Below are 26,324 nucleotides of genomic sequence, written 5' to 3'. Positions count from 1 at the left end.
ATTCCTGGTGGCATTTTAGAAAGCTTCTATGTGCATACTATGTGCTTCTATTTTCATGACTTCATTTATCTCGCAACTCCGCTTATCTCGGACTTTTTCTGCTTATTTGACAGCTTCGAGTGGATAGGTTTTACTGTATTAATGGGGAAGAATGTAAGAGCCTTCCTCCTGCCTCAAGGTAGTGCGCTACCTGTTCTAGCTCGTAGGTAACTGGCGACACCCGGTTTTTCTGCAATGCACTGAACTGTTGATGGTAATAATGCTTGTGGCCATTCTCTTGTAACGGGCGATTGATGGTGTTGCCCAATCGGTCTTCAATGTTGCCAACAGCTCCTTAGGCACCATGGAGGAAGTACTAGGAAGGAATATCGCATGACAATCTTGGTTATAAAGAAAAGAATACAACGGAGAAATAGGTCCTCCTCACATGATAGGCGAGCGGTAGGTTCTAGCCTCTTAAATGGCCTGGCAACCATGTTGGGCCAAATCATTTCCAAGAGCCACCGTGCATATAAGCCCCCGGGAGAGGCTAGCTGAGTGATGTCGCACTCCTCCTATTGAGGAGATAGAATGTGGCCAAGTGCTTCTGGCTGAGAGCATGGGTAGGCTCGGAGACATGCACCAAAAGCTGCAGCAACGTTGGAACATTGTGAAGGAAGTTCTATATGTGAGTCTTCTGTGACGGTCAAGTGGTATTAGGTGCAATATTTTATTACGATCACAAATTTGATAGCTTTGGAGCAGGAGCTCTGCATGTTGGAAACCACCTGGAATGTACTCTGAAAGTGTTATTCTTTAAGATAATTGTGCTCTTTGAGTCAATATGTTATGTTTATTTATTTGTGTTGAGAAAATGGCTGAGGTAGTTAATCCACAATCTTCAACGAAGTACTGGCTTTCCCCATTTTTGACATTATTGGGGTGAAATAATGTTGATGGCTACTGCTTCTACCCAATAACATTTTCTCGGCAAGATCTGCTTTGGCTGGAAGTGTTTATCTAGCTCATTGTAAGTGCTCCATGATAAATGTTAAATGGGATAAAAATGTTTAAAATGACACTCGCTCCTCTGCAGTGCTCCAAGATGTACGAATTGGCTGCTCCAAAAGAAAATTCTCTTGCTCAAAAAATTGCTCCGAATTGCATTTTCTGATCACTGCACTGATCTTCCCTGACCATCTAGATGGGATTCAGTCAGACCCTCGATTTCTTAATAATCATAGTTTCAGATAAAGTAAATATAACAAAGCTTCTACACAAAATTTGACATAAAAAATATGAGTGGGTGTGTTGGGAAAAGCTAGTACTAGTACAAAAAAAATCTAAATACCAGAACTGTAAGATAACTTTGCCATTGACATACGCTAGAACTGGCTTGTGACTGAGAATGTGTGGCTCCTCAGCATGACGTCTGAAACAGGCAACGCCTATGATATGCTGAAAAAATCTGAGGTGGCAACTTGCTAATGTCTTTATGTTCGCTAACCACCAGGTGCACGCATAGCCTGCTTAGGTACTGTTGAAAGGCTGCTGATATGTACCAGCCCTGCAGCTTTGCTATGATTGCTTCAATAGTTTAGTCTACTCATATATAAATAATTTATTCAAAGTGAAATTTCATTGCACTTGGCCTCTAAAGAATGGATTTGGTATAATGGTGGTGGTGCTAGTCAATAACAACTAAGGCTTGCTGCTTTGTGACACGACCTATTCTGTATTAGCTGCCAGCTGTGTATCATTGGCACTGTAACTTCAGTTGAGTTATGGCCTCCTGGCAATTTAGTCGCCTGTGTTGCAGCTACCATTAGGTTTTCAAGAGCAGTCAGCCATCCAGTAGTTTTGTTCGTTTGAAGTATCTTGACACTTTGGAAAATGCTCACTGTACTCTTGCCTCTTGCAGGGTTCCAGTGAAACCAGTCATTGAAAATATTAAGAAAGGGCTTGCTGCATCGAATCCTGTGAGTATAAGCCGAAGCTTTTATTTTTGTATGCTATAACGCCTCTTTGCCATAGTCATTGCATAAATGTTGCAGTATGCTCGTAGCTTCCTTGCTTAGCCCAACACCAAATTTCTTGGTTGCTGCGTGGCATTGCGCAGCTCTGAATGTATAGCAACATTTTTATTTTTTTGGTAAGGTTTCGCATTTCTTAATCCAAACTCATCTGCAAGCAAGCTCTGTGGAAAAACCAGCATCGCAGGCGCTGGTTTATCACCATAAGAAAAATTCAAAGTGCATATGTGGGAGTGTGCAAGGAGAGCACGAATAAGAATAAATGGGTCAATGACACAGCACTATCCAATCATCTGTTTCATGTCATCTGCACAAATGCAGCTCTCCAGGCATGTTTGCATGTTCAGTTCGGCTTAGAATGTTATAGCATGGTGGAGTGGGCAACTCATTGCTACAGTTTGTTTCTAGATAGGCACGTACCACTGAATGAGGTTGTGCATGTTGCGCAGCCCATGGATACTGTTGCAACATTGTGACATGTTGCCTCGATGACTGCTGCAAAGTATTAAACAATGTATTCGTGTCATTCTTTTCTGCTTCATCACCCCATGCTTATTCTGATATCCCATTTGCTGATTACATTCCTATGAATCCTGTTTCTTTTCATGCTGTTGGTATTGCTGGTTTGATTACAAAGCTAAAAATATCTTCTTGTGCAGGAATCGATCATATCTATGCCAAGTTTCTTAAAAACATTATGTATTCTTCTTTAAAGGGCCCCTCACCAATCCTCCCTAGCAAATTTTGGTTACGCGCTGTAAGTGTCCTCTAGAGAGTGTTCTGCCACAAAAATTAAATTGGCTCATTAATAGCCGAAATAGAATATTTGAGTGCTGCGTACCCATGATTTCAGCAGGCGAGCTCCACTGCCAAGCGAGACACTCTCACCACTCGTCCCGTCTAGCCTCTGCAGGCGAAATTCCTTCCCTGCGTTCTTTCATGCTGGACCTAGAAAATCGCGTGACGCATACGTCATGGGCCCTCCGCCTTCATTTATTTTTCTCCTTGCTTTTTTGCAGCGCGGCACACTTATGCTGACAGCGTCACGCGCGAGCTGTTGTGAGTGTTTCGTTTCACGCATTACACGATTTTGCGCGCCTCACTAGCGGTATAATTCAGTGCTGCACGAATACTGAGGCAGACACAAGAGGATCACAGAGCATGATCCTGCGCTGGAACACAGTAAAAAATGACATAGTTTTGGTGTCTGCGTGCGCGACTGCTTGACGTGGGAACCGGACGAAATGGAAGTACACCTCTCTTGCTGCCGTGCGAAGTAAAACAAAAACATGCAGACATTCAATTTGTGTGTTTTATTATTTCTCTATGCTTTAAGTTGTCTGTTCAAGCAACATATTACACAAATAACAGCTGTTGCCTTGAACAATTCTCGAAGTCGCATGTCTCTATGATTGACGTCACACTGCGAACACGAGTACGTAGGCACAGGAACATTTTTACGTCACCGTCCGGGTTGAGCAAGGTTGCCACGAGGGAAAGCGAAAACGGCGTTCGGTTTGAAATTTCGGACCTTTCCGCGGCGCATAGCGATGTAACACTTTGCAAACATGATCATTAGCGTGCATTGTAGCTCAAGATAGCCAGACCTGGTTAGGGGCCCTTGAAAACAGTCGCACATTTTTGCTCAGTCGCCAGAATCATCCGCCTTGCCTAATGATAGGAAGGTAGGGAAGGTGGTTTTACTGCATAAATCGGGACCCACTAACTCTCCATTTATTTATAGGCCTGTATCATCAACCAGCGTACCCTGTAAACTCGTGGAACATGTCGTTTACTCGCATCCTATTACTCTTCTGGAATCAAACTCGGTTTTCTCTAATTGTCAGCATGGTTTTAGGAAATTTCTTTCATGTGACACTCAGCTCTTGGTTTTTACTGACAATTTATTTACTACTGCAGGCAAAGGAATAACGATTGTATATTCTTGGATTTTGCGAAAGCTTTAGACTCCATGTCTCACAAATTTCTTTTCCTCAATTTGTGTAAACTTAATATCGATACTAATATCTTGCCCTGGATTGAACGCTCCCTTTCTAACCACTTCCAACATGTATCTGCTAACGAACATGACTCTTCCATCGCTTTTGTGCAGTCTGGTGTACCTCAGGGGTCTGTTTTGGGTCCACTACGTTTTTATTTTTATTAATGACCTCCCCAAGTTAGTTACTTCTTCTATAAAGCTTATTGCTGATGACTGCGTAGTTTACTGCGTCATCACTAACGCCTCTGATATGCTGCCCTGCTATCCGACCTTACCACCATATCTTCTTGGTGCTCCAATTCTTTAATGACCCTTAATATTATTAAATGTAAAAGCATGCGTGTCTCGCAGACTTCCTCTTGCCATGTTTCTCTCAACTATACCCTAAAGAACACACCATTAACCCCTGTAGCATCTTACAAATATCTTGGTATACATATAGCTAGTAATCTCTCGTGGAACGTACATCTCCAATAAATATTTATTAATGCCAACCGCATGCTCAGTTTCATACATCACAATTTTTCCGGTGCGACTGTTCAAGTTCAATCACAACTTTATAAAACATTAGTACGTCCCAAGCTCGAAAATGCCTGCTCCATTTGGGACCCTGGTCAAGCTAATCTAACAAATCTTCTTGAATCGCTTCAGAACAGGGCCGCCCGTTTAATTTTGTCAAATTATGCATACCACGCAAGCATATCATCAATGAAGCTGACGCTCGGTTTGCCAGACCTTGCAATACGTCGTAAGTTTATGCGCTTATGCCTCTTTCATAAGATTTATTACACTAATCCCATTCTTAAAGATAAGTTGTTCCTTTACCCATCCTACATTTTGCCTCGCATCGATCACCAAATGAAGGTGGGGGTACCATCATGCAACTCCAACTGTTACTTTCAATCATTTATGCGACGCACTGCCGACTACTGGAACCACCTTCCCGCCTCCATCGCTGCCATCTGTGACACCACTAATTTCAAGAAGATTGCCAATGACTACGTACATATGTACTCGCCACTCCTCTTTGTGATGCCCTCGGGCCTTGAGAGTATGTAAATAAATAAATAAAATTATGGCCATTGAGGCTTGCCATTACTCTTGTAAGTTTTCCGCATATTCATGTACATTGACTCTACAGAATTAACCAAGAACTGAAGGTGAGGCCTTCTTCGTTATCTGATTGTTTCTTTTAACCATGCAAGTTTACGGTTCCTGCCCTTTCTTTCTTTTCGTGTGCCCTCATGCTGAAATTGTAACTGTATCTTGCATTATTCGGGGAGCACTGCAGTAATTTTGAATGAGCAGTTCTGACTCTCTTCACGAACAGGCGGTGAGGACTGCATCCATCACTTTGGCTAGTGTACTGTACCTCTACATGGGCAAGACATTGAGGACCTTGTTTGAGGGAGAGAAGGCCACCCTCGTGCAACAACTTGATGCAGAACTGGCAAAGGTTGGCAATCTGTATACATTTCTTTTGCATTTTGATAGCATTCAGCCATGGCGTTGAATTACATGCGTGTACTATCGCCTACCTGCAAACGCTCCCGAAGTTTCCGTAAAGTTTATGAATTGGAGCTCGTTCTACAATTTTATGAATGTTTCAGCAAGGTTTACGAAAAACAAATTTTGTTCACAAAGAAGTTTTGCTCGTCGGTGTCCAACCATACCCTTGGAAGTTTTTCGATTCTGAAAGGACTCCATAGGCATGCCTGCTTAGAACCAGTTTATTCAGACAAGTTCCTGAAAGGGGTGAAATCTGCAACAGCAGTCGCTGTGATGGCAAAAGTGTGGCTTGTCAAATTGGGCTTTTCCAAGTTTGTTGCTGCTTAAGTTTGTAGGTTGGCATGTGTACTATTATGGAGCAGGAAAATTAGTTTCAACATGCTGAAATCTGCAATCAAAATAATCTCAATCCCTGGTGACTTATTTGAACAGGCTTGGTATTCAAAGCATCCACTGGCATTCATAACTGTTGGCAATTGCATTGCGAGCATTGTTCAGTCCTGAGGACAGCAACATTGCTACATTTTTTAATTAAAAATTGTGTTTGACTTTTTTGAACCTTATGTGTATGAGCACTGATTCAAAGAATATACTGTATACATGTTTGGCAATTTTAGTGATTGCAATTGAAGCACCGAATGTGTAAAGCTGTAATATTCTCCTTTGAATATCGCAGATGGAAGGTCAGAAGCCCCCTGCACCCATTCGGGGAGTGCCAACTTCCTCCGTCAATGATGGTGGAGGCGATTCTGCAGAGTCTGCACTGGAGGGGCAAGAAGCTGCTCTTGACATGGAGGACTTGGTTCCTCGTACTGACATCAGGCAAGTTGTCACGCATGCTGCATGTAAGAACAATACCAGGCTGGACTGTCAAGTTCCTCATGTGGAACCATTGTCAATTTTTAGCTAGAAGAAAAAGAATGCCGGGCATGGTGGCTTAGCAGCTATGGTGTTGCGCTGCTAAGCACGAGGTTGTGCGATCAAATGCCAGGCGTAGCAGCTGCATTTCGATGGAGGCGAAATGCAAAAGCGCCAGTGTCCCATGCATTGGGGATGCGTTAAAGATCCCTTGGTAGTCAAAATTAATTTGGAATTCCCCACTATGGTGTGCTTCGTAATCAAATTGTTGTTTTGGCAGATAAAACTCCAGAATTCAATTAAATACAAGAAAATAGAATCCGAAAGGCTTCATCGTTAGCTGCAGCCATATGAAGAAATGGACAGTGAACCCAGAGAGCATAGCGGAAATCGTGTTTTATCGAATAAAGAAATAAAAGTTAGGGGTGTGTGAATATCAATTTTCTCATATGAATACTTAGCTTCGAATCTCGTATAATGATATGCACGTGCATTTATTGGCAAGTGGGATTCATTTGTTGCGTTGTAAGATTGCAATGTCAATATTAAAGAAGACTAGACTACTAAGCCGCTATACGCAAACGTTGTATATTTGGCTCATGATAACTTGGATAATTTAGTAATTCCTACTAGCTGTCCTCACCAGCCTGTGCCTTATTGTACCGCATCAAATGCTCGTAAACTCGGAGGCATTTGACTTTGCGCCAGTCATGACTCGTTGCACTAGCTGTCAAGAGATAAGCTCAAAATTATGGGTGGCGCCGAAAAAAAAATACACCCTTGCCATTCGCAAACCAGTGCCGCTTGATACTAAGAGGCTGGCTTTTCCGCAAAGTTTAGGCGTTCAATGGCTAAGTGGACTTTACAGGCAAAATTCTGTTATGAAATTCGGCACAAAATCGCCCCAATATTATTAAACTAGATTCGAACTTTTCGAATATTCGCACACTCATAAGAAATTCAAGTTGTCGATAAGACCATACCACTTCCCACAGGTGGAAGCCAAAAACACAGCATCCATGTTTTGTGTGTCGAAATTTACCATTTAAGCTACCATGGTGGCCATCTTTCTGTACATTGTTCTGGGCATTTGTGTGTAAGTAGTCATAGCTTAGTTTGTTTCTCATGTCTTTGTCTGTGTCATGTTCTTTTGATTGTGAAGCATGGCTAATGTGCATATATCTCCAATGTTCAGCAACGTTGCCTGCAACAACTGGTATTTGGCTTGCCCACTGATAATTGCTGAAAATTTTGGGGCATTTATATTAACTAAATTCACTTTGCTCAGAATTTGGTTCCTGTGGAATGCTTCCTTTCCAGATTTGTTTGGTTGAACGACTCGCTGTGCCTCTCTTGTCCTTGTGTCGGTTGCTATTTCATTAATTCTCATCACCTGGTACCTTTATTTATGAACATGAAGGGTTTTGCAATGTAATGGGTTTGTGCAAAGGAGTGCAAGACGGCAGACAGCATGCCCTTTTATTGTAGTTGATTGCCAGACCCCCATTGAATCATCCTTGATGCTCTCTGCTGCCAACTCATTGCAAAAATACTCTTGAGCAAAAATGCAAAGGTGTTTTAGCCTTACAGTAGACTTCGCAAGGCACTAATTTACCACCACAGTTCAATCTCTCTATAAATGTTGCATCTAAGATGGAAATGTTTTCTTTGTATCCAATATTTGCTGCAAGTGTACAAGCTGGTGAAAAAAAAAACGGTTTTGAAGGAAACAGGCAATTGGGTCTACGCAAAAAAGAAAAAGAAGCAAGCTTATGTGACGCCTATGACAGCCCAACAAAGGGTCTCCTGTCAATTTTGATTTCCTATCAAATGCTTGCCATGCTGATAAGGGGCATGTCAACAATGCTAAATTGCAAACACAATTTGCTTTCATTAATATGCAACCACGTAACCGGTGTGACAAAACTGGATCAACTCATTGGCTCTCTGGCTTGCACACCAAGCAAGCCAAGCTGTTGACCAAAACACACACACACACATCCAGAATGTGCTTTTTCAAGTTACTCTGGTCGAGTTATTTGACATTGTTGCTACCAGGATACATACATTGAGCTGCCAAGGGAAGAAATATTTGTTTCACCACATATGGTATTGTCTTGGCTCTTGCCTTTTCAATTTCATTATAGCAGTAAAGTACTTGATGAAATAAAGCACGGCCAGGCAAATTTTAGATTTCTTTTCTTATATCTGGGTTCATTGTATTGAAGTGTCACTGCAGGTTGAATATTGCACAAGGGATTGTTTTCCACCTCTGCTATCGGCTCACTGTCACCCTTTGCTTTTGTCTCCCTCCGAGCAGTGGCCAATTGACTGAGTCTCTACTATCGGAGCTGTCGGACAAGAACTGGAAGGTTCGCCAGGAGGCTCTCCAGAAGCTGGCGGCCATCGTGGACCAGGCCAAGTTTATTTGCCCGGAGCTGGGTGACCTGCCGACATCGTTGCGAGCACGACTACTCGACTCTAACAAGAATTTGGTGGGTGTGGCAGCTCAGTTTGAAGGTTCACATGTTCCTCTCTGTACTTGAGTGTCTTGAGGTTTTGCAGCATCTGTATAGGCACTAATTAATTGTTCACATAAAAAAAAATCATGAGCCATTCCAGGTTGTGAAGGTGAATGACCAGCAATAATGCACGACACAGAGGGGACCCAGAAATTGAACAAAGGTGCGAACATATTTTTGTTCTAATGTGTGATCAACATGGCAATTGTGTACACACACGCATAGCCCTTTAAGCAATGGCTCATACCCCCATAAACGTGGCCTCCCCATTACGGCAGAAAAGAAGTGAAATTCTACACTGGAATGATGAGCGGTAATGGAGCCAGCTGCAGAAGACGAGGACGCTTGAGCCGTTGCTGCTGCTGATGATGGTTTTTTGCACAACAGAGCCAGCTGTAAAAGACAACAACGAATGCGCGAGCAGTGGCACTGGCTTGTTTGCGCGGTTGGCACCGAGAATTTTATGGAAAGCCTTTCTAGGCTCATGGTGGAGTTCGTGTAAGCAGACCTGAGCGCCGGAGTGTCCGCCGAAGCATCATCACTCCATATGAAGACAGATTAAAGAACGAAAAATGATTGATAGTGACAGTGAATGATAATGTTATAATATGGATTTGTAGAGGTTAATAATGACTAGTAATGACTAATGTCTAGTCCAGACTAATGTCTAATCTCCAGAATGACCAATATGTCTAACGATGGCTTGTAATGACCACAAATGACTAAAATGCTTTCTAGTGGGCAGTAATGACTGAAATGACTTGTGATGACTATGAAATGACCGATATGTCTAATGACAACTTGTAAAGACTACAACTGATTAGAAATGAATAAAAATGCTTGTAGTGAGCAGTAATGACTACAAAATGACCAATATATCCAACGACAACTTGTAACAATTGCGATTCACTAGAAATTACTCCAAATGTTTAGTAATGACCAGTAATGACTGAATTTACCTGTAATAACTACTGACTGTGATGACATACATGTCTAACAACGACTTGTAATGACCACAATTGATTACAAATTACTAAAAATGCTTAGTAGTGAGCAGTAATGACTAAAAGAAAAAAGAGAAAGAGGCAAATGCTAAGAGGAGGAAGAGGAGGCTTTGGCCGTTGCCCTCTCAAGAGAGATCCTAAGAGAATGTAATTTTTAAGTCCTTTTTGAAAAAGTTGTACAAAACATTTCTTCAAAAACATCTTACCCTTGTGCCTGGGACCTATTTGGGTCCCACGTGTGACAAAAGTAGTTCAAGGGCGCGTTACAGGTCCCCGAGCCTACAAGGGTATGTGCCATTGAGCTTGGACCCTTTTTGCACTATCGCCAGGATCGGCCCACATGATAATTTGTTTTTATCAACATCTCGGACGCATATTTTTCCAGATCCTAGGCATAACCAGCTTCGCTGTAAAAAAGCCCGCTTTGTTATGTTTGGAAGTAAGCAGAGGCTCAACCTGGAAACCTTTGTGCAACATTCCTGCACAGCAGTGCCCAGGTGCTTTACAATGCATTGTTCCATTGCATCCAAGCAAAAAATGTGTCCAAGATGTTGAAAAAAGGAGTGGCACCTGACTATGGCAAAAGATGCCGAGCCAGTGGGGCTATGCTAATCCAGACACAATCAAATTAGGAAGATCCACTAGGCTTCAACAAAAGACACTCCCTCCCAAATGACTCGCGTAATCAACCAATGGCCCTCAGTCCCCAGCAGCTGCGGAGCGCCTGACCAAGGTGGTGGTCAGACCTGTAATGCCGTAGAGGGTGCTGGGCAGGACAGGGGTAATTGGAGATCACAGGGACAGGCCTTCATCCTGCTGAGAACATAAAATAGGCTGATGATGATCCATTGCATCAGCCTGACTCATCATTTTGGTTTGGAAACAGGATTTGGAGAAAGAAACTGGCATTTTTTTTTGCTATTGACAGTTTGCTCTATAGTAGCACAGTTTTAGAGGAATACTAAGTATTGCTAGTTGTATGTTGACTTTGTCTCTTTCATAAAAAAAGATGATGTGAATACTAGTGATTTAGGTCAGCATACAGGCAGACCAGAAATTTGCACGAAGCCTGCGGCATTCATAGTGCCAACTATGCAGAACATTCTTTGCATTCAACTGAAAATTGATTGCTTGCTTCTGCTCAGAGTTCAATACGGCATCAGTTTCTAGTAATTTTTCTGGCCAAAGATGTAGAAGTGCAATCTTGTCCATGCAGTTGTGTTGCAATGTCAGGCAAGTGTACCAGGTGTGTCTTTGAATGAAAATACTACCCCTCACTCAAACAGGTGGTTGCAATACTGTAAAATGCTGATCGGACATCCAAAGCACAGCATTTCGAAGTTGTAAACAAATTGTATATAGTGTGGACTGTCAGTCAGTATTATTTGTGAAATACTCCATTTCGGTGGTGCCTCGGATGTCTGGCTTTTGAGAACATCGCATTAACAGAAACAGTTGCATTGTCATTGAGAGTAATGACAGAGCCGACGAGGTGTGGGATTTCTGCAGTAGCGGATAGATGAGGTGGTTCAGACTTTGGGATTTGAGGGGGCAGCTACTTAAATTCACTCAACTTACTCACAGCAAATGCACTGATCTACCAAAGTGAGCTTATTCAGTATTTCTCTTAGTATCTGGTGGTGGTGGTGGTGGTGGTGGTGGTGAATTGTGGCAGCAGGTGGGTTTAGCCTGGCGAACAAGGCCGGCAATTGCTCTTTCACTGTGTGGAGATTGGTTTACACAAGGCTCACCCAACGAGCGACAGTCAGGAAAGGGCACGCTGCTCCTCCACTCCTCAATGGAGAAGGGCACTACAGCAAGGTTTGTCGACTCACTGACATGGTGCAGAGAAGGCTGCGGAGCCAAATCGCCAACACACACAGGTTTATTAACCCAAGATACAGCACAGTGCGACAGTCACGGTGCTTACAGGCAAAGGCTTGCTGCAAGACCGATCAAGTGCACGCGCCCACTACGCTAGGGCTAACTGGGTAGCAGCCCATGAAGCGCGAAAATGAGGAGTTGGGAGAGCAAAGGTCCCATGTAACCACCTCGTTGTGGGCCTGTGAGCCTCTGCCACGGCGACGAAGAGCTCAGTGGAAGAGAGCTCATGTGGAGATGGTGCCTGGGGTTACTGTTTAGGCGGCCAATTGGGGCATGTCCCAGTGACGTATGCTCGTGCAGTGACTTGACCCCAGGAGGAAAAAGCACTGGTTTATGCGAGAAATTAGCACCAGCGTGCTAGCTGTGTTTGCGATGTAGCCATCATGGCGGCAGTTCCTGAAGATCGAGTTAAGCACAATTCACCAGCCGGCGGACAAGGCAAAGGAAGGCACCTTGATTCCTATAGCTGGGAACAGAATTGAGTGTGTGCATTACTTGTAATGCATTGTCCATTTGGAAAAATTGCAGACTAGGCTCATTTCAACTTCTCGCCATAGTTGTACAGTTCTGATTAGTGTAATTTTGGTCTGTGTTCCTGTCTTGCAGGCTATCCAGGCCCTGAACATATGCCAGTGCCTGGGTGCAGCCCTAGGTCCCCACTGTAGACCCTATGTTCGTACTCTTGCACCTGGCATGTTTGTTGCGCTGGGTGACAGCAAGGTGAGTCTCTGACAGCTTTCATTTTGGAGGAGGCCTTGTCATATGCAATCACTGACATTGGCATTTAATGCTCACTTTTCTTGTACTCGGGGTATGCTTGCACTTATGTGCATAAACAGCACAAGCACTTAGAAACTGTGTTATCCTATGATTGTAAATCATGTAGCGCATCGGGCAGTGGGCATTATACCATGCCTTAACAAGTCACAGGGTGTTTACCAACCAGGAAAACTGGGAATCCTCAGGGAATTTGAATAATCTGGAAATACTCAGGGAAAACTTGGGAAATTTGTGCTTCTATCAGGAGAAAATTAGCTGTAATTTTATTGAAAGGAAATGAAAATCGCGTTAATTCTGGCTTTAGTCAGAGGAATCGCAACGAATCGTCATTGATGCCATGTCGTCGAGCCGAGGAGTTGCCGGAGTACAGTTAACGACTGATTTTCTAGACACACAATTTTTCGTACATGCCTGATAATTCACACAGCATAAGAACGTCTGAAATTTAGGACGCAAGAACACTTCACCGTTCGATATTTCTGACTTTTTGCCGTGACTACAGTTCCGAAACGGCATTAATCAAAGCTACCAACGCCACCATTTTGATTATCTCACTGCCTCGAACTGGCGCTCTCGTACGCAGATGCGCTGGCCGCTGTGGCCACCACCGTGGCAACACCGGGCCTAGCTGCTTCTACGTTTGCTATTAAGCTTCTTGCCATGTGGTGCCATGTTTTTCATTGAAAGAATTTGCCACTGTCAGCAATGGCACTGACTCCACCTTTGTAATCCTCGCGATTGGCTTCAAAGCTCTGTAAGCACAACGTGTTTTCGAAAGTCAGCTTTGCTTCAATACAAAAGTTCTATGTGCTGAAGCATATGCAAAGTAATGCGGTGAAGTTTCATAAGCCTGGGAAAGGGCAATTGTCAAGGGACACAGTATGTATTCCTTAATTATACATGCATCCACCCTCATCTCACGTCACAGTATGAGTACCGATATGCCTAATAAGTGTACTGGCAGGCCTTCAGGGCTCTTTTGGTCATGCCTGTGTGGCAGTTTGAGCCCTTAAGGGCAGTTAAAGACATGCATTCATTTTTTTTCTGGACTGCCCGATTTTTAGGATGTTTTTGCGGCCCCTAGGGAGTCTGAAAAATCGGACGTTGACTGTACAACTGACCAAAAGGATGCTTCAAATGGTCCGTGGGGCGAATGCGCAGCGGAAGGAGGACAAGAACGGAAAGGACCTACACATTAAGGAATGAATGGGAAAGGAAGCATGCCACCGCCTCTTTGAAGGAGCTTGAGCTCAAAAAACAAAGTGTTGGCTCATGCCGAGATGCAGGTGTCCTTCACCCAAACCAAAATAAACTCTCTAAAGCAGTGAAACTTAACACTGAGCTGCTGTGTACGGGCTAAGAGTATGTCAGGACAGCTGAGGTTGACTTTCCAGCTGCTGAGAGAGAATCTTAGTTCTGACAAAATTCAGGCCTCATACCGATGAGCTTGCTATCAGTTGATAGAAATAGCTCATATTCGAAAATATTTACTTTTGTATGCATCTCCTTTTCTATTTGAAAATGTTCGACTCGATTTGGAATGAGTTTTGCAATTTTCTTTTAGAATATTTTATTCGCTGTGCCATTTACTAACACCTTCCTTCTGTTTTCTTTTTGAATAAAATAAATATTACTCCTTACTATTTAAAATGGAGTAAGTCTTACTAGAGAATGATAGCATCAGGAAACATGGTGTCAGCCCATCTTTACATTAAACAGTTCTGTTTCATTCAGGGAATTTTGTAAAGGCACACAGGGGAAACCTGGAAAACTCGGGGAATTTGGAAATGTCAACTTGGTAGAATCCCTGAGTGAGGAAACTGCGCATGTGCGAGAGAGGGAACTACAGCACACAGATTTCAGATTCTTTGGCATTTGGCTATTAAATCGCACCGACCGTGACACTGGCACGATGCGGACGGCACCGGCTACAGGCGGCGGAGTGATCGAGTCACTCTGTGAGCAGTCCCTTCGTCTGTCATGCAGATTGGCCTTATGATAACCCACCTGCCATAAAGTTCAGATAGCCCTTCTGTATTCTGGAGAAAAACAGAAAGGTAAAACTTTCTATGCAAAAATAAAACCGAGAACCTCATTGGCATTCGGTATAACAGAAAGTCACTAATTCATTAATTTGACAGGGGGAAAAAAGCCCTTGATTCTATTCAACAGAAATTCTATTAAATTTTTTTTTCTCAACTCTCGTACACTAGAACTGAGCTGTAATCAATGCCGGCATATGAATTTGGTGCTCCCTTTAATAAGAGTGGACTGTCTTGTATATATTGATCTATATGTACCCAAGTTACGATAGCTTACTTTCATTCTTGTTACACAATGCTAGAAGACTCCTGAGCATGTGCGTGTGCCGAAAGTTCATAAGCATTAAAGTTATGAGAACTTTTCTATATTCGATTTAATGTTTGGCTTTTCTTTCTTGATTTGGTTCGATATTTAATTAGAAATCTACTATTTGGTATTCGCAGTTCGTAACCTTCTTTTTCATGCCTAAAGGCTTGCTGGTGATGGGCTGCAATGTGTTCTTGCACGTTAGTCGTTGTTTTAAGAGACAACAGAGATAGAATTACTGAAGTTGTTTGTCAGTAAGGACATTTTCCTCTTCATGAACGGAAAACAAAATTGTGTGATTGTGCCAGCTTACAAATTCTAAAAAAAGTTTTCCAAAACCAGATAAATTTTGGGTTATGTTGGCTTGGTTGTGCAAGTGCGCAAGCACACCCAAGTTATTGGTTATTTGCAAATACACTTTGCAAGCAAGATAAGTAATCTTAGCTCTTTGGCTATCTTCTGCAACAATGATTAACTGCAAATACTGTCCAAGTTCATATATTCCTAATATGCTTGTGATTGTGGAAATAGCTGGTGTTCTTATCGAAAGGAAAATAAACATGAAAAGTATTGTTTGTCATTGTTTCGTGTACTAAAAGCCTTTGTTGTGCAGAATGGCACTTGCACAGAATAAATGTCGTTGGGCAGGCGTCATCGTCAATGATACTTTGGTAATGGGCCACAATAGTAGGCAGTTGTGCATTGTCATTTGAGCATAGATTGACTTGCCATCATCAGCACAACATACACTCAAGTGTTGACTGTGCACTACAAGCCATTTGGTGAAACCGCAACAGACATATATCTGGTATATTTTGGGGCCATTGGTGCCATTCAGCATCACCTAGTATCGGAAACAATATGACGAGATAGGCCATTCATCTTAAAACTTTTTGTGCGCAAACAAAAGGACGAAGAATAGGGGCAACACAAGGACGAGCGCTCGTCCTTGTGTTGCCCCTAGCGCTCGTCCTTGTGTTGTCCCTATTCTTCGTCCCTGTTTGTTTGCGCACAAAAAGTTTTAAGATGAATCTGTTCCAACTAGGTCGACTCGCAGTTATGAGATAGGCCATGTTGTTCCCAGTGCAAACATAAGCGACTCTAAAAGTATGAGGAAAGCAAAATCGTAAGTCAAGACTAACTTGTGTGCCTTTGGTTTTGTGACCAATCGTGGCGAACAGTGGGTTGTACACTAGTATAAGATTTATAAAGTAAAAAGTTGTTTTTCGTTTTTGTTATTTTGCAGAGTTTGTGTAAGAGCCCCTCGATAGATTTATAATGTTGAAGGTGGAAAGCTGTTTCATGCTTTATATACACCTAAGCCACTATTGTAGTATCTTATGGTTGAGACACTTCAATGCACATGCACATGTAGAAAATGAATAAAGAATTTGTTCCTTGTTGTTTGGGCACTTCATAACGAGTTCTTACTTGTACTGAAAGTTGTACCAGTGTTTGTGGTGTTATGCGAAGCCACACACTATGATCTTCTGGCTAAGTATGACACGCACACAAAATACGTTGATGGCTTGCCCTTCCACCAGAACATGGTTCGTGTGGCTGCACTTTCCTGCCTCAACGAGTGGTCTTCACATGCCAGCCTGGGGACCTTCTTTGAAAACGAGATGCTCAAGGACGCGCTTAAGGCAGAAAACCCCCTGCTTCGATCTGAGGTGAGCTCTTTGATTTTCTCTCGAGTGTCTTGCACTCTTGGACCGACATTTGTTGATGCATACTCGTTTATTATTCCTTGGAATCATATATTTTTAAAGAAAGCTTTAAATTTCTATAGGAGATAAATTTTGGGCCCTAACATCCCAAAACTGCACAGAGGGTCATGAAGTATGTCGTAGTGGATGGACTCCGAATTAATCTCTTTTTGACCATCTGGGGTCAAAAAAAAAATCGCGGTACACAAGCATTTTTACATTCCACCCCTTTTCGTTATGTGGCTGTGGCGGTCGAGAATCAAATCGACGACTCCTTGTGCTCAAGTACAATGCCATCACCACTGAGCCACCGCGGCAAGTCTGAATTTCTCCACGATAGCCATCTCGCCTCGCCAATACACTGGCCCCTGTCAGAAGTTGCACTCAATAATGGAGCTTCACCTTGCAACTGATCTAGCAACAGCAAGGTAACTTTTAGGCGGCTACACCTTAGTTCCTTGAATCAACGAATCAATCAAGTCTTTAATAATTACAATTAAGTGCAAGCAAAATGATATACAGACAGGACCCCACACTTGGGAGCTTTGATGGGCGCACAGATTAAGAAAAACTTTTTTTTTTTTTGTAGCAACAATCTCGGAAAGCAGGTGAATAAATAAAATGGCAATTGTAAGCAAAAAATACTTTTTTTTAATTACTTCCCTATCTAGTGCCCGGAGGGTATCTTCAGATATAGGTGTCATAAAGAATACCTAAAAGCTAAACCTTTAAACCAGTAGCAAATGGCAAACAAAGCACACTAAGCAAACCGGAAGACCAAAATTAGTACTAGTATGTTGTAAAAGAACATACAGATGGTCACTAATATCCAAAACATTATAGTAAATAAACTTCAAGCGTACATAGTGTTTGAATGCATGAAATGATGTTATTGAGCTTCAGCTGTTTGCTAGTTTGAAGAAATTAGACATGCTGAATAGGGAACAACAACCATTCACTTCACTAGCTAGTCTGAAATGTTGGCTTAGTCGCTATGGCACAGGAGTTTAAGTCCCAGTTGCAGTAGCCACATTTAGATGGAGTCAAAACGCAAAAAAGCTCTGGCACTTGAATTTGGGTGCACACTGAACTGCGCACAGTGAAGAACACTAAGTGGTCAAAAGTAATCTGTAGCCCTCCATTATGGTGTCCGCTGTGGCACTGTAGTCGGGGGCATCGGGCCCTTCAATTCAATTACGCTAATATAGGCAACCGTGCGACTCTCTCCTGTTGGTCGCGGGATTGAATTACGGCTACGGCGGCCGAATTTCGATGGGGGCGAAATGCGAAAACACCCGTGTGCTTAGATTTAGGTGCAGGTTAACCCTTTGAGGATCGATTTTTTTCGCCATATGCGACTGCCCAGGGTCGATATTTTTTTATTGCAGATTCCAATTCTTCTTAGGGAGTTGTGTCGAAGAAATTTACTGTAATTTTTCTATGGTGACAGTGAAGTGAGAAAAAATAATTTGCATTAGTGTATATGTACTCTTTGTTCATGAATAACAATAAAAAAAGGAAATAAACTAAATAAATAAATAATTCGAAATTTGATGCATTGGTATAGTTCAAGGCTTTGAAAATGCGCACACGAAAATATTTTGCAAGACTTAAATGTTCCTGCTCTTACACTAATATGTACATCCATACCATAATCGTACTGCGTAGGTGCGCTCACTCAAGAAAACTGTGTGGTTGTGTGCCCCTCAAAAAAGCAAAACGTGTGACAAACTTCCGCTAATCTTCATCTTATCACCAACCAGAGGCAATTAGATTTCGCGACTCTCCACACACACACAAAAAAAGCAACAGAAATGCATGCATAGTGGCACCCTTCCTATGCCCGAGAAACAAGCGGTCGCCCTTTGAGAGCGATTACTAATGATATATAGCTATCAGTTTTGTAACTGCAAGAAGCCGAAACCGCCCGCGGAACAAAACCCAAACCGCCACCCGCCCGTGCGCTTGCCAATGCGCGAGTGGTACTATATAGACGCACGGGAGCCGAACTAGCACTAAAACAAACCATGCAACGAAAACTGAGAGAGGGAGGAGCGCGAAAAAAATTCCTAGTATTCCCACATAGTGGCAGCACATGACAGAAAAAAAAAAAGTTACGAAATTGGCGTGCTTTTTAAACATATAGACACCGCCGTAAATATACGGCATCGACCATTTCGGACTTTGTTTGCGGCACCATATATTTGTCATTGACCCTCAAAGGGTCAAAGAACCCCAGGTGGTCCAAATTTCCAGAATCCTCCACTACGGCGTGCCGCATAATCAGAACGTGGTTTTGGCACATACAGCCCCATAATTTAATAAAGGCTCTCTCCTGTTAAATCTCCACAGTCTTGATGGGGTGTGTGTGTTGTGCATGTGCTATGTGTTGGGTTGTTGTGCGTGCACGATGCATTCATTGGTAGGACCTAGTATCGCTTGTAGTCAAGGGTGCTGCAAAAATTCAATGTCTTGTCTTGATATAAAAAGTGACAAGCGGCTTTCGTCTGCCTTAGTCTGACCAAGAAATCCGTACAGGCTTCGAAACGGCAGTTTCTTCCACCTTGACTTCGTCACTGGTGTCACCTTTTTATCCATGACGTGTTCTCTGGTGTGTAGATATTGCTCATACAGTAGTGCAAACTTTCCTCCTCGCTACCCATTATGGCAGCTAATAGGCTCTCCATTTTCATGACTGCCAAGTCTTCCAAATTTTTCATAATGTTTACGAATTTGAGCTCATTTTATATATGTTGCATCAATATCTCCAAAAAATAAACTCTGCTCATGTTCAAGGTTAACTCGTCTTCTACGAACCTTCCATTGGGGATCTTCTAATGGTGAAAGGACGCAAGAGGGTTACTTTCTTCGAGCAAGTTTATACAGGCTAGCTACGAAAGCTGTGATATCAACAACAGAAAAGTCATTGTGGTAAAAAAAAAAAGCAATGTTTTCCTTATCAGTGCTTTTGGTTCCAAGTTTGTTTTGTGCTGTATCTAATGGTTATTAGCGTATGTATTCCTTAAAAGGCACATGCTCGGCCAGACTTGTTAAAAATTTGCTGTTTCCCCCCACACTCGGTATCTGATTCGTGGGACCTTACGAATTTTAATGGTGGCAGGTATGCATTTCGTTGCCGAGCACAAGGCTGTAGGTTTGATTCTTGGCCACTGCAGTCTCATTCTAATGGGGTCGGTATGTGGTTCTTTAGGGGCCTTTTAAAGGGACATTGAATTCAAAAATAATTTGAGCTGTAAGTGTAAAATTATCCTTCTGTAATCCCAAGAGATCCCCTATTACCATGATAGAAGCGTTCATAAGCTCAGCTAGAAAAGATGCGAAAAAAATGAAGATGGGTGGCAAACACTGCCTTAGAAGATCCTGCACCATCTTGCCACAATTTTGTAGGTTTTGATACTGTCCGTTCAGGTCTAGATAATTTCTTAAGTAACTGTTGAACCTAGTTGTTCATTACAAGCTGATATTGGTGAGAAACATCTTCGATTTATTTCCTTGTGTTTATCTTCGTTTTATCAGTGTTTGACTGTACAGACAAGTTGTGGAGCAGCGGTGTAACTTTCAATTGAAAAAAAAAAGAGCTGTGCATAATTTTATTTTCTTAATTTTCACCAACTCTATCATATGATGTATGTGTGTATATGTGGGTGTATTTTCTTCCCACTCCTCTTTGCAACGCTTTGTGCCGTTAGAGTAAATAAATAAAATCAACTCTGAACTTTTGCAACCAGGGTTGCAAAGCAATCACAACCTGCTTAACCTTCCTGCCCTTTATTTTATTTTTCTCTTCTTTTGTAGCTTGGATAGTTAATTCAGCTTGGTAGCTGATTTATCCCGGGATTGCCTTTCTTTCCTTTTATGGTTTTCTACAGATTCTTTTCTCTGCCAGACACAGCCGTCCTCATATCCTGTGACTGCACAACACATGCCCATTCATGCGTGAACCTTGCTCAGGGGGCTTTGTTTAGACTCCAAAACAAAAGTGATACACGTAATGGCGGTGTGCAGGGGCACGTCAAAAAGCACTGGGTGCAGCCGTTGAATCTCGGGAGTAGCCATTTCTTTTACTGCTTGCATTATATTTTGTGCTCCAGCAAAGGTTTGTTATGTGAATAACGGCATGTTGCTCTTTTGGAGCCACATGAAGCCAACAGACAATGAAGCCAGGAAAAAATAGACGAAGATTAACTGTTATAAAGGGCACTGTCACTAGGGCACTTGTTGGGGTAGTAGATAGCACTGGGGAGGACTGTGCAAACCACACCTAGAGCTATAGCCATTGCTATTTGGATTACTGCAGTAGCTATGGGCGTTAGTTTTTCAGTTAGAATAACAGATGCAAAGGTAACACTAGCAATTTCTTGAATAAAGGTTGCTTGAACCACAGAGCAACCTAGTGGGCCTTGTATATCCACTACAGTGACTTGAGGGCTATGGTGTTGTGCTGGTAACACAATGTCACTGTTTTGTTTTCTGGCTACTGTGACTGCATTCCAATGAGTCATGTCTGAAAAATGACAACTATGATGTGTTTCCAGCTTCTGTGATTCTTTCTGGCACTTGCAGTACACAAATGCATCACAGGGTGTACGATTTGGAAATGCTTCTGTGCTGAGATTTCAGTGCATGCTGAAGAACTGCAAATGGTAAAAATTCCTATGAAGCCCCCCCCCTCTCCTGAAGCACGCATGCACGCACACACACATGCACACGCACCATGACTTGGCGATGTGAAAGCCCTTGCATTATTTTTGGGGTTGTATGTAACTTCGCTGACTTGTTTTGTACAGTCGGCACATTCTAAAAAAAAAAGGAGGAAGCTCACTTTAAAAAACAAATGTGTGCTAAATAATATTTCTCTTTTACTTTTTTTGTTCTATGTTTGCACTATTCTCTTTCCTACCTATGAACAGAGTACCCCAGCAAAAACTGTTTTGAAGCAGGATGCATGGCTTGTTGTGTACTGTGCCTAGACTGTGTGGCAGGGAGCCTATTCTTTTTTTGCTTTTCGCATACTCAAAACGATCTTCGCTCTTCAATGCAAGCAAAAGAGGGAAGTATGTTGTCGGAAAGTATGACGCAGGGCCTTCCTTTTCCTGTCACCTTGAATGTTGTTTCTTGCAGTTGTTTGGCTGGCTAGCAGAGCGGCTGGGTGCGTGCGACGCCAAGGGAGTGCCCGGTGCAGAGCTTGCATCGTGCCTGCCCCAGCTTTACCAGTGCCTGGAAGACCGTAGTGGGGAGGTCCGTAAGAAGGCTCAGGACCTGCTTCTTCCGTGCATGCTTCACCTTGGCTACGAGTCTATGGCACGGGCCACATCCAAGCTCAAGGCTTCCTCCAAAACACTAGTCATGGCTCAACTAGACAAGGTGGGTGGCATCATGCCTCCTCCTTTTTCATCCTTTCTAATACGCTACCTGGGTTGAAATAGTTTGTGTACATTTTTGCAGTGATGTTTTACCCAGCATTAGTGCAGTAGGCAAGAGTATTAGCTTCAGCTGAACATTGCTTACGGTCTGCTCAACTCTCATTTCCACACTTGAGCTCTCAGAGAACAGTGATTTCACACTTGTGATAAATGTCTCTCAGAGACGCAAGTGACACTTACTCAGCTTGATCGTAAAACTGCAACAAAGCCAAGTGGATGCACCACCCCTCGGCAGGGGAGTGAAAGGCAGCGGTCTGCGTCCTGCTGCTGGCATGAGCGTTTGCGCACGTGTACTAGCGATCTTGTTGAACAGCTGCATGCAAATTCTAAAGATGCACCCATTTCAGCACAACAAATTACAAATGTTAAGTTGACTCTTGATTGGCTTGATTCTGCCGATGTGTTTGAGCATGGCGTCTTTCTGATGTGAAAATGGGATCATGTTACTGTAGTGCTGCCGGTTTTTAGGAAATGGGCATGTATGCAAATTGCAAAACAGAAATATTACTAAAAACATTGGGCGCTGCACAAAATATTTGATTGAAAAAGTTGTGGTCACTGACCAACCCTAAGGGAAAAATGGATGTTTCGGAACTCAAGGGGGGGGGGGGGTTTGTTTTCACACACGCAAAAGTGTGAACAAGGATGGGTTTTGAAACATTTTTAACCTTGGCTTGGTCGGTGACTGCAACATCTTTTATCATGTTACCTGACCAGATGACCTTTCATTGAACCGTTGATTAAAATAGTTCGAAATGTTGAGTTTCTTTTCACCCACTTTTTCATTGTGGTCACTAGGCACAGTTGCAAAACCACTCAATCATGAAATTCATGCATGAAGCAATCGATGTTGGAATTCTTGCATTGTTCTGCACAACGAAATTGTATGATCGCAGAATTTGTGTCAGCATTATTTGTGTGGTCTAGCTTTACTGTAACAATGCATGCATTAGAAGCAAGAAGCTGTGTGCAGGAATATGTTATTTTTCGTCAGCCCCCTGAAGCAGCATTGGACTTGTTTTGCATAACAAGTAGGTCGCCTGAGAAACCATGACTGTTGATGGCTGCCCACCATCACATTGGCCGAGGCGTTTACAATGCCTGCAGCATTAGATGCTTCTGACCGTTAACCAATTAACTGCCACAACCAAATTGCGAAAAAAATTTAAGAAGTGCAAAAAAATGTTTTGGACCTCATTGTGTATTATTTTCTTGTCAAAATTACAAGGAAGTGAACACTTACACATGTGCAAAAATTACCAAATATCCACAACGAATTGAACCCGTCAATAGCACCAGAGGATGCTCATTCTGATGGCGAGTTCTCTTGTCATTGGCAGTGAAGGGGCTAAAGGAGTACCGACATGACATTTTTGAATTGTTACTTTTTGCATTAAATGAAGGTCACGACCCTTGAAAAGATACTGGAAAGCATCGGAGCCTCCAAATTAACTATATTGCAGGTTTCTATGAACTAGCTTTGGTTCCAGTACCCAAGCGGTGGACAAGTGGTGATACGCTGGCTCATCTCGTTTCTGTGGTTGCTAGGGCTGCCACACATGAGCATAGCCAGAAGATACACTCACCGCGCTCTTGTTTATTTATGAGCAACGTCATCATACTGGGAAAAATTTTCTGACATTGTGTAGCGACATGAATTTAGCGTGACATCTCAAAGTTCTGAAATGCCAGACCTGGTGTTACCAACAGTTATTAAGGTCAAGTTACATCTTATTTCCCAACTTTCGTATTCGATAAGTACAGTCGAACCTTGATATATCGAACAGCGCGGTGATCGAAAATAGTTCGATATAGCCAGAATTCGATATATAAAATCACGTAGAAAACGCGTCAAAAACTAGCACAAATCAATCAATGAACCAATCGTGGTGCAATAGATACTCGCAAGAAGCTTCAAACAAAGTATTTATTTAGTTCGCCAAAAGTACTGAAGCAGCGTAGCCTGCTTCATATTGGCAACCGCGTGCTTGACCACGGCGTCCTCAACATAGTCCAAACGATCCACAAGAGACAGTCCAGTGCCTTCTATTGCGCCGCAGTTGCGGCGTACAGCGGCCAAAGCAGATACAGCCTCAGTTGCAGTCAGGAGCGGGGCAACATCAGCGCTTGCTGGATCAGCCTCGGCAGCGTCTTCGTTTGGCCGCTCAGCAGTCACTTCTGCCGCGATCTCCACGTCTGTTAACTCCGCCACTGTTCCGGTGCTGTCATCGCCGCCAATGAAGCCCTCAATGCACATGCTGTGTGGCTCAGCACCGACAAAGCGCTCCAACTGGCTTCACGGCCGCCTCGATCACGCGCGCACGGCGGGGGCAAGCCTCGCCGCGCGCGCGTGATCGAGGCGGCCGTGCTGGCTCTAAGCTGCCGCGTGTGTACGCCGCTACGTTCTAACAGCGCCCTCGGCGCAACCGATGTGGGCAGCTGTCGTACGCAGCAGTCCGGAACGCTCATCGCGCCGCCGCTATCTCCGAGATAGTTGCGGGAAAGCTCGCCTCCTGTCAACAGAGTGCACTTGGTCTGGGGCGGCGGAGTTCGATATATCCATTTTACATCCGGCCCCGTTCGAAATAAAGAATTAAAAATGCATGTGATTTTCCACGTGATATAGAAAGTGTTCGATATACGCAATAATTCGATATATCAGTGTTCGATATATCGAGGTTTGACTGTATGTTCCTTCTAGGTGTGAAAAGCTTGTGGTAAGAATTCCGTTTCACCATTGCTAACTCGCAGTGTTGTGTAAAAATAAATTGCGCAGGTCCGGCCGCAGCTTCCGGCGAAGGTTCCGCCCCAGGGCAAGGCCACCATTCTGAGGGGCGGGAGCTCCCATGCGGCGGCTGCGCCGCCACCGATGGCTGCCCAAGCACAGCCGACCAATCATCCTGAGGCGGTCACACCTGAGGAGGAACAGGGTGCTGTTGGGGGAAGTGCCGGCGGCCGCCTGCACAAGAGCAGCTCGAGGAGCAAGGTACGTGGCACAAAAAAAAAAAAAGTATTATCTTGCTTTGGCAATGTGACCATACTAATAAGTTAGCAAGCAGAAGCACAGGTGCCAATCTGCAAGGAGCAGTACATGTGTACAGTAAGAGCAGGGTTTTTGGCAGTGATGCATTTTTATAGGCCCTTTCCCCCACCCAAAACAGCGTTTAGCTGTCGGCATCCATCACCGCTATTGTGTAGGCTTCGTAGGGCACCATACACATGTTTTCTAAACATAGATAACGACAATATTGAGGGACTTCCCTTTGTGTAAAAGGCAAGTTAATGTGGTTAAGCTTTAAAAAAAAGTTTTGTTTGAATGTAAATATAGCCTGTAAATAGTTGCTCGTCTTACTGACTCGTCCGTCGCGTAACAATATGATGCCACTTAAAGGGACACTAAAAGCAAATACTAAGTCGAGGTGGCCTGTTTAAATACCATTCAAGAAACCTTGAAACACTTGTTTCATGCCAAGAAAGGGCTAAGCTTACGAGAAAATTGTATCTGAAGAGTCCGAATACCTTTTTCAAAATTCAGATCTGCCGCCACCAACTGACGTTGCATACGCCATCACCACACTTTGCGGCCATCGGCGAGTAAAACAGTGCCCGACAGATGGCGGCACCGAGCCAAGACAGAGTCACGGCGGATTTGCCGCTGCAGCTTATTTTTGGTCAAGTGCCGTAGACCATTCGGGTACCGCGCAATATCACATGGAAGTTGAATTCTCTGCTACTTGCAGCTTGTGCGAGTTTCGCGAGCCAGCAAAGTCAGCGCTGCTCTGCGCAATCAGGAAAGTACTGAAATGCGAAAGTGTGGGCAACGTAGAGTCGAGCCAAAACGAAACCTTTTGACCGCCCGCGTCGTTGTCAGCAGTAATTTCAATGAGTTCTTTCTTCTAAACATGAAATGGAACTGGACAAGTAGCATTTTACTTCTTCTAATAGAATACAAGGATGTTTTTTGCAACGAGTAGTTGAGTACTAGTGACAGTTTAACTTAGAAGTGCTTTCGTCATCGGGCATATGCTTGAATGTACCGGGAAAATCTCTAATCATGTCCTGCATTTACCTCGATTTCTCGATTATTAAGGCCCTGTTTGCGATAATATTGACGCCTCAGAGATTATCAAGCACTAATCTATCGCTTTAGTTTGACTTAGTATTTGCCTTTAGTGTCCCTTTAAAGGCAGTAGTTGCTGACATAAAACATGCTCAGCAAAAATCTATTAGTAAGAAATGCATGAGGACTTT

The 26,324-nt window shown here is 43.2% G+C and overlaps 1 protein-coding gene across 6 annotated transcripts in view; it reads left to right on the top strand.

Annotated features, from left to right (window-relative positions):
• LOC139046674 (cytoskeleton-associated protein 5-like) overlaps positions 1-26,324 on the top strand; it is a 109,501-nt gene that overhangs the window by 21,824 nt on the left and 61,353 nt on the right. For all 6 annotated transcript variants that reach the window (XM_070528617.1, XM_070528619.1, XM_070528618.1 and 3 more), the window contains exons 8-15: positions 1,901-1,958; positions 5,345-5,470; positions 6,200-6,345; positions 8,702-8,876; positions 12,398-12,511; positions 16,465-16,593; positions 21,772-22,014; positions 24,850-25,059. In XM_070528617.1, the coding sequence (XP_070384718.1) occupies positions 1,901-1,958; positions 5,345-5,470; positions 6,200-6,345; positions 8,702-8,876; positions 12,398-12,511; positions 16,465-16,593; positions 21,772-22,014; positions 24,850-25,059 (1,201 nt within the window). The remainder of the gene's footprint in view (positions 1-1,900; positions 1,959-5,344; positions 5,471-6,199; positions 6,346-8,701; positions 8,877-12,397; positions 12,512-16,464; positions 16,594-21,771; positions 22,015-24,849; positions 25,060-26,324) is intronic.

This window comes from Dermacentor albipictus, unplaced genomic scaffold (genome assembly GCF_038994185.2).
Source record: "Dermacentor albipictus isolate Rhodes 1998 colony unplaced genomic scaffold, USDA_Dalb.pri_finalv2 scaffold_13, whole genome shotgun sequence".
Lineage (NCBI taxonomy): Eukaryota > Metazoa > Arthropoda > Arachnida > Ixodida > Ixodidae > Dermacentor > Dermacentor albipictus.
The sequence above is the reverse complement of the archived record's forward strand: the minus strand, read 5'-3'. Positions and strand labels throughout refer to the sequence as shown.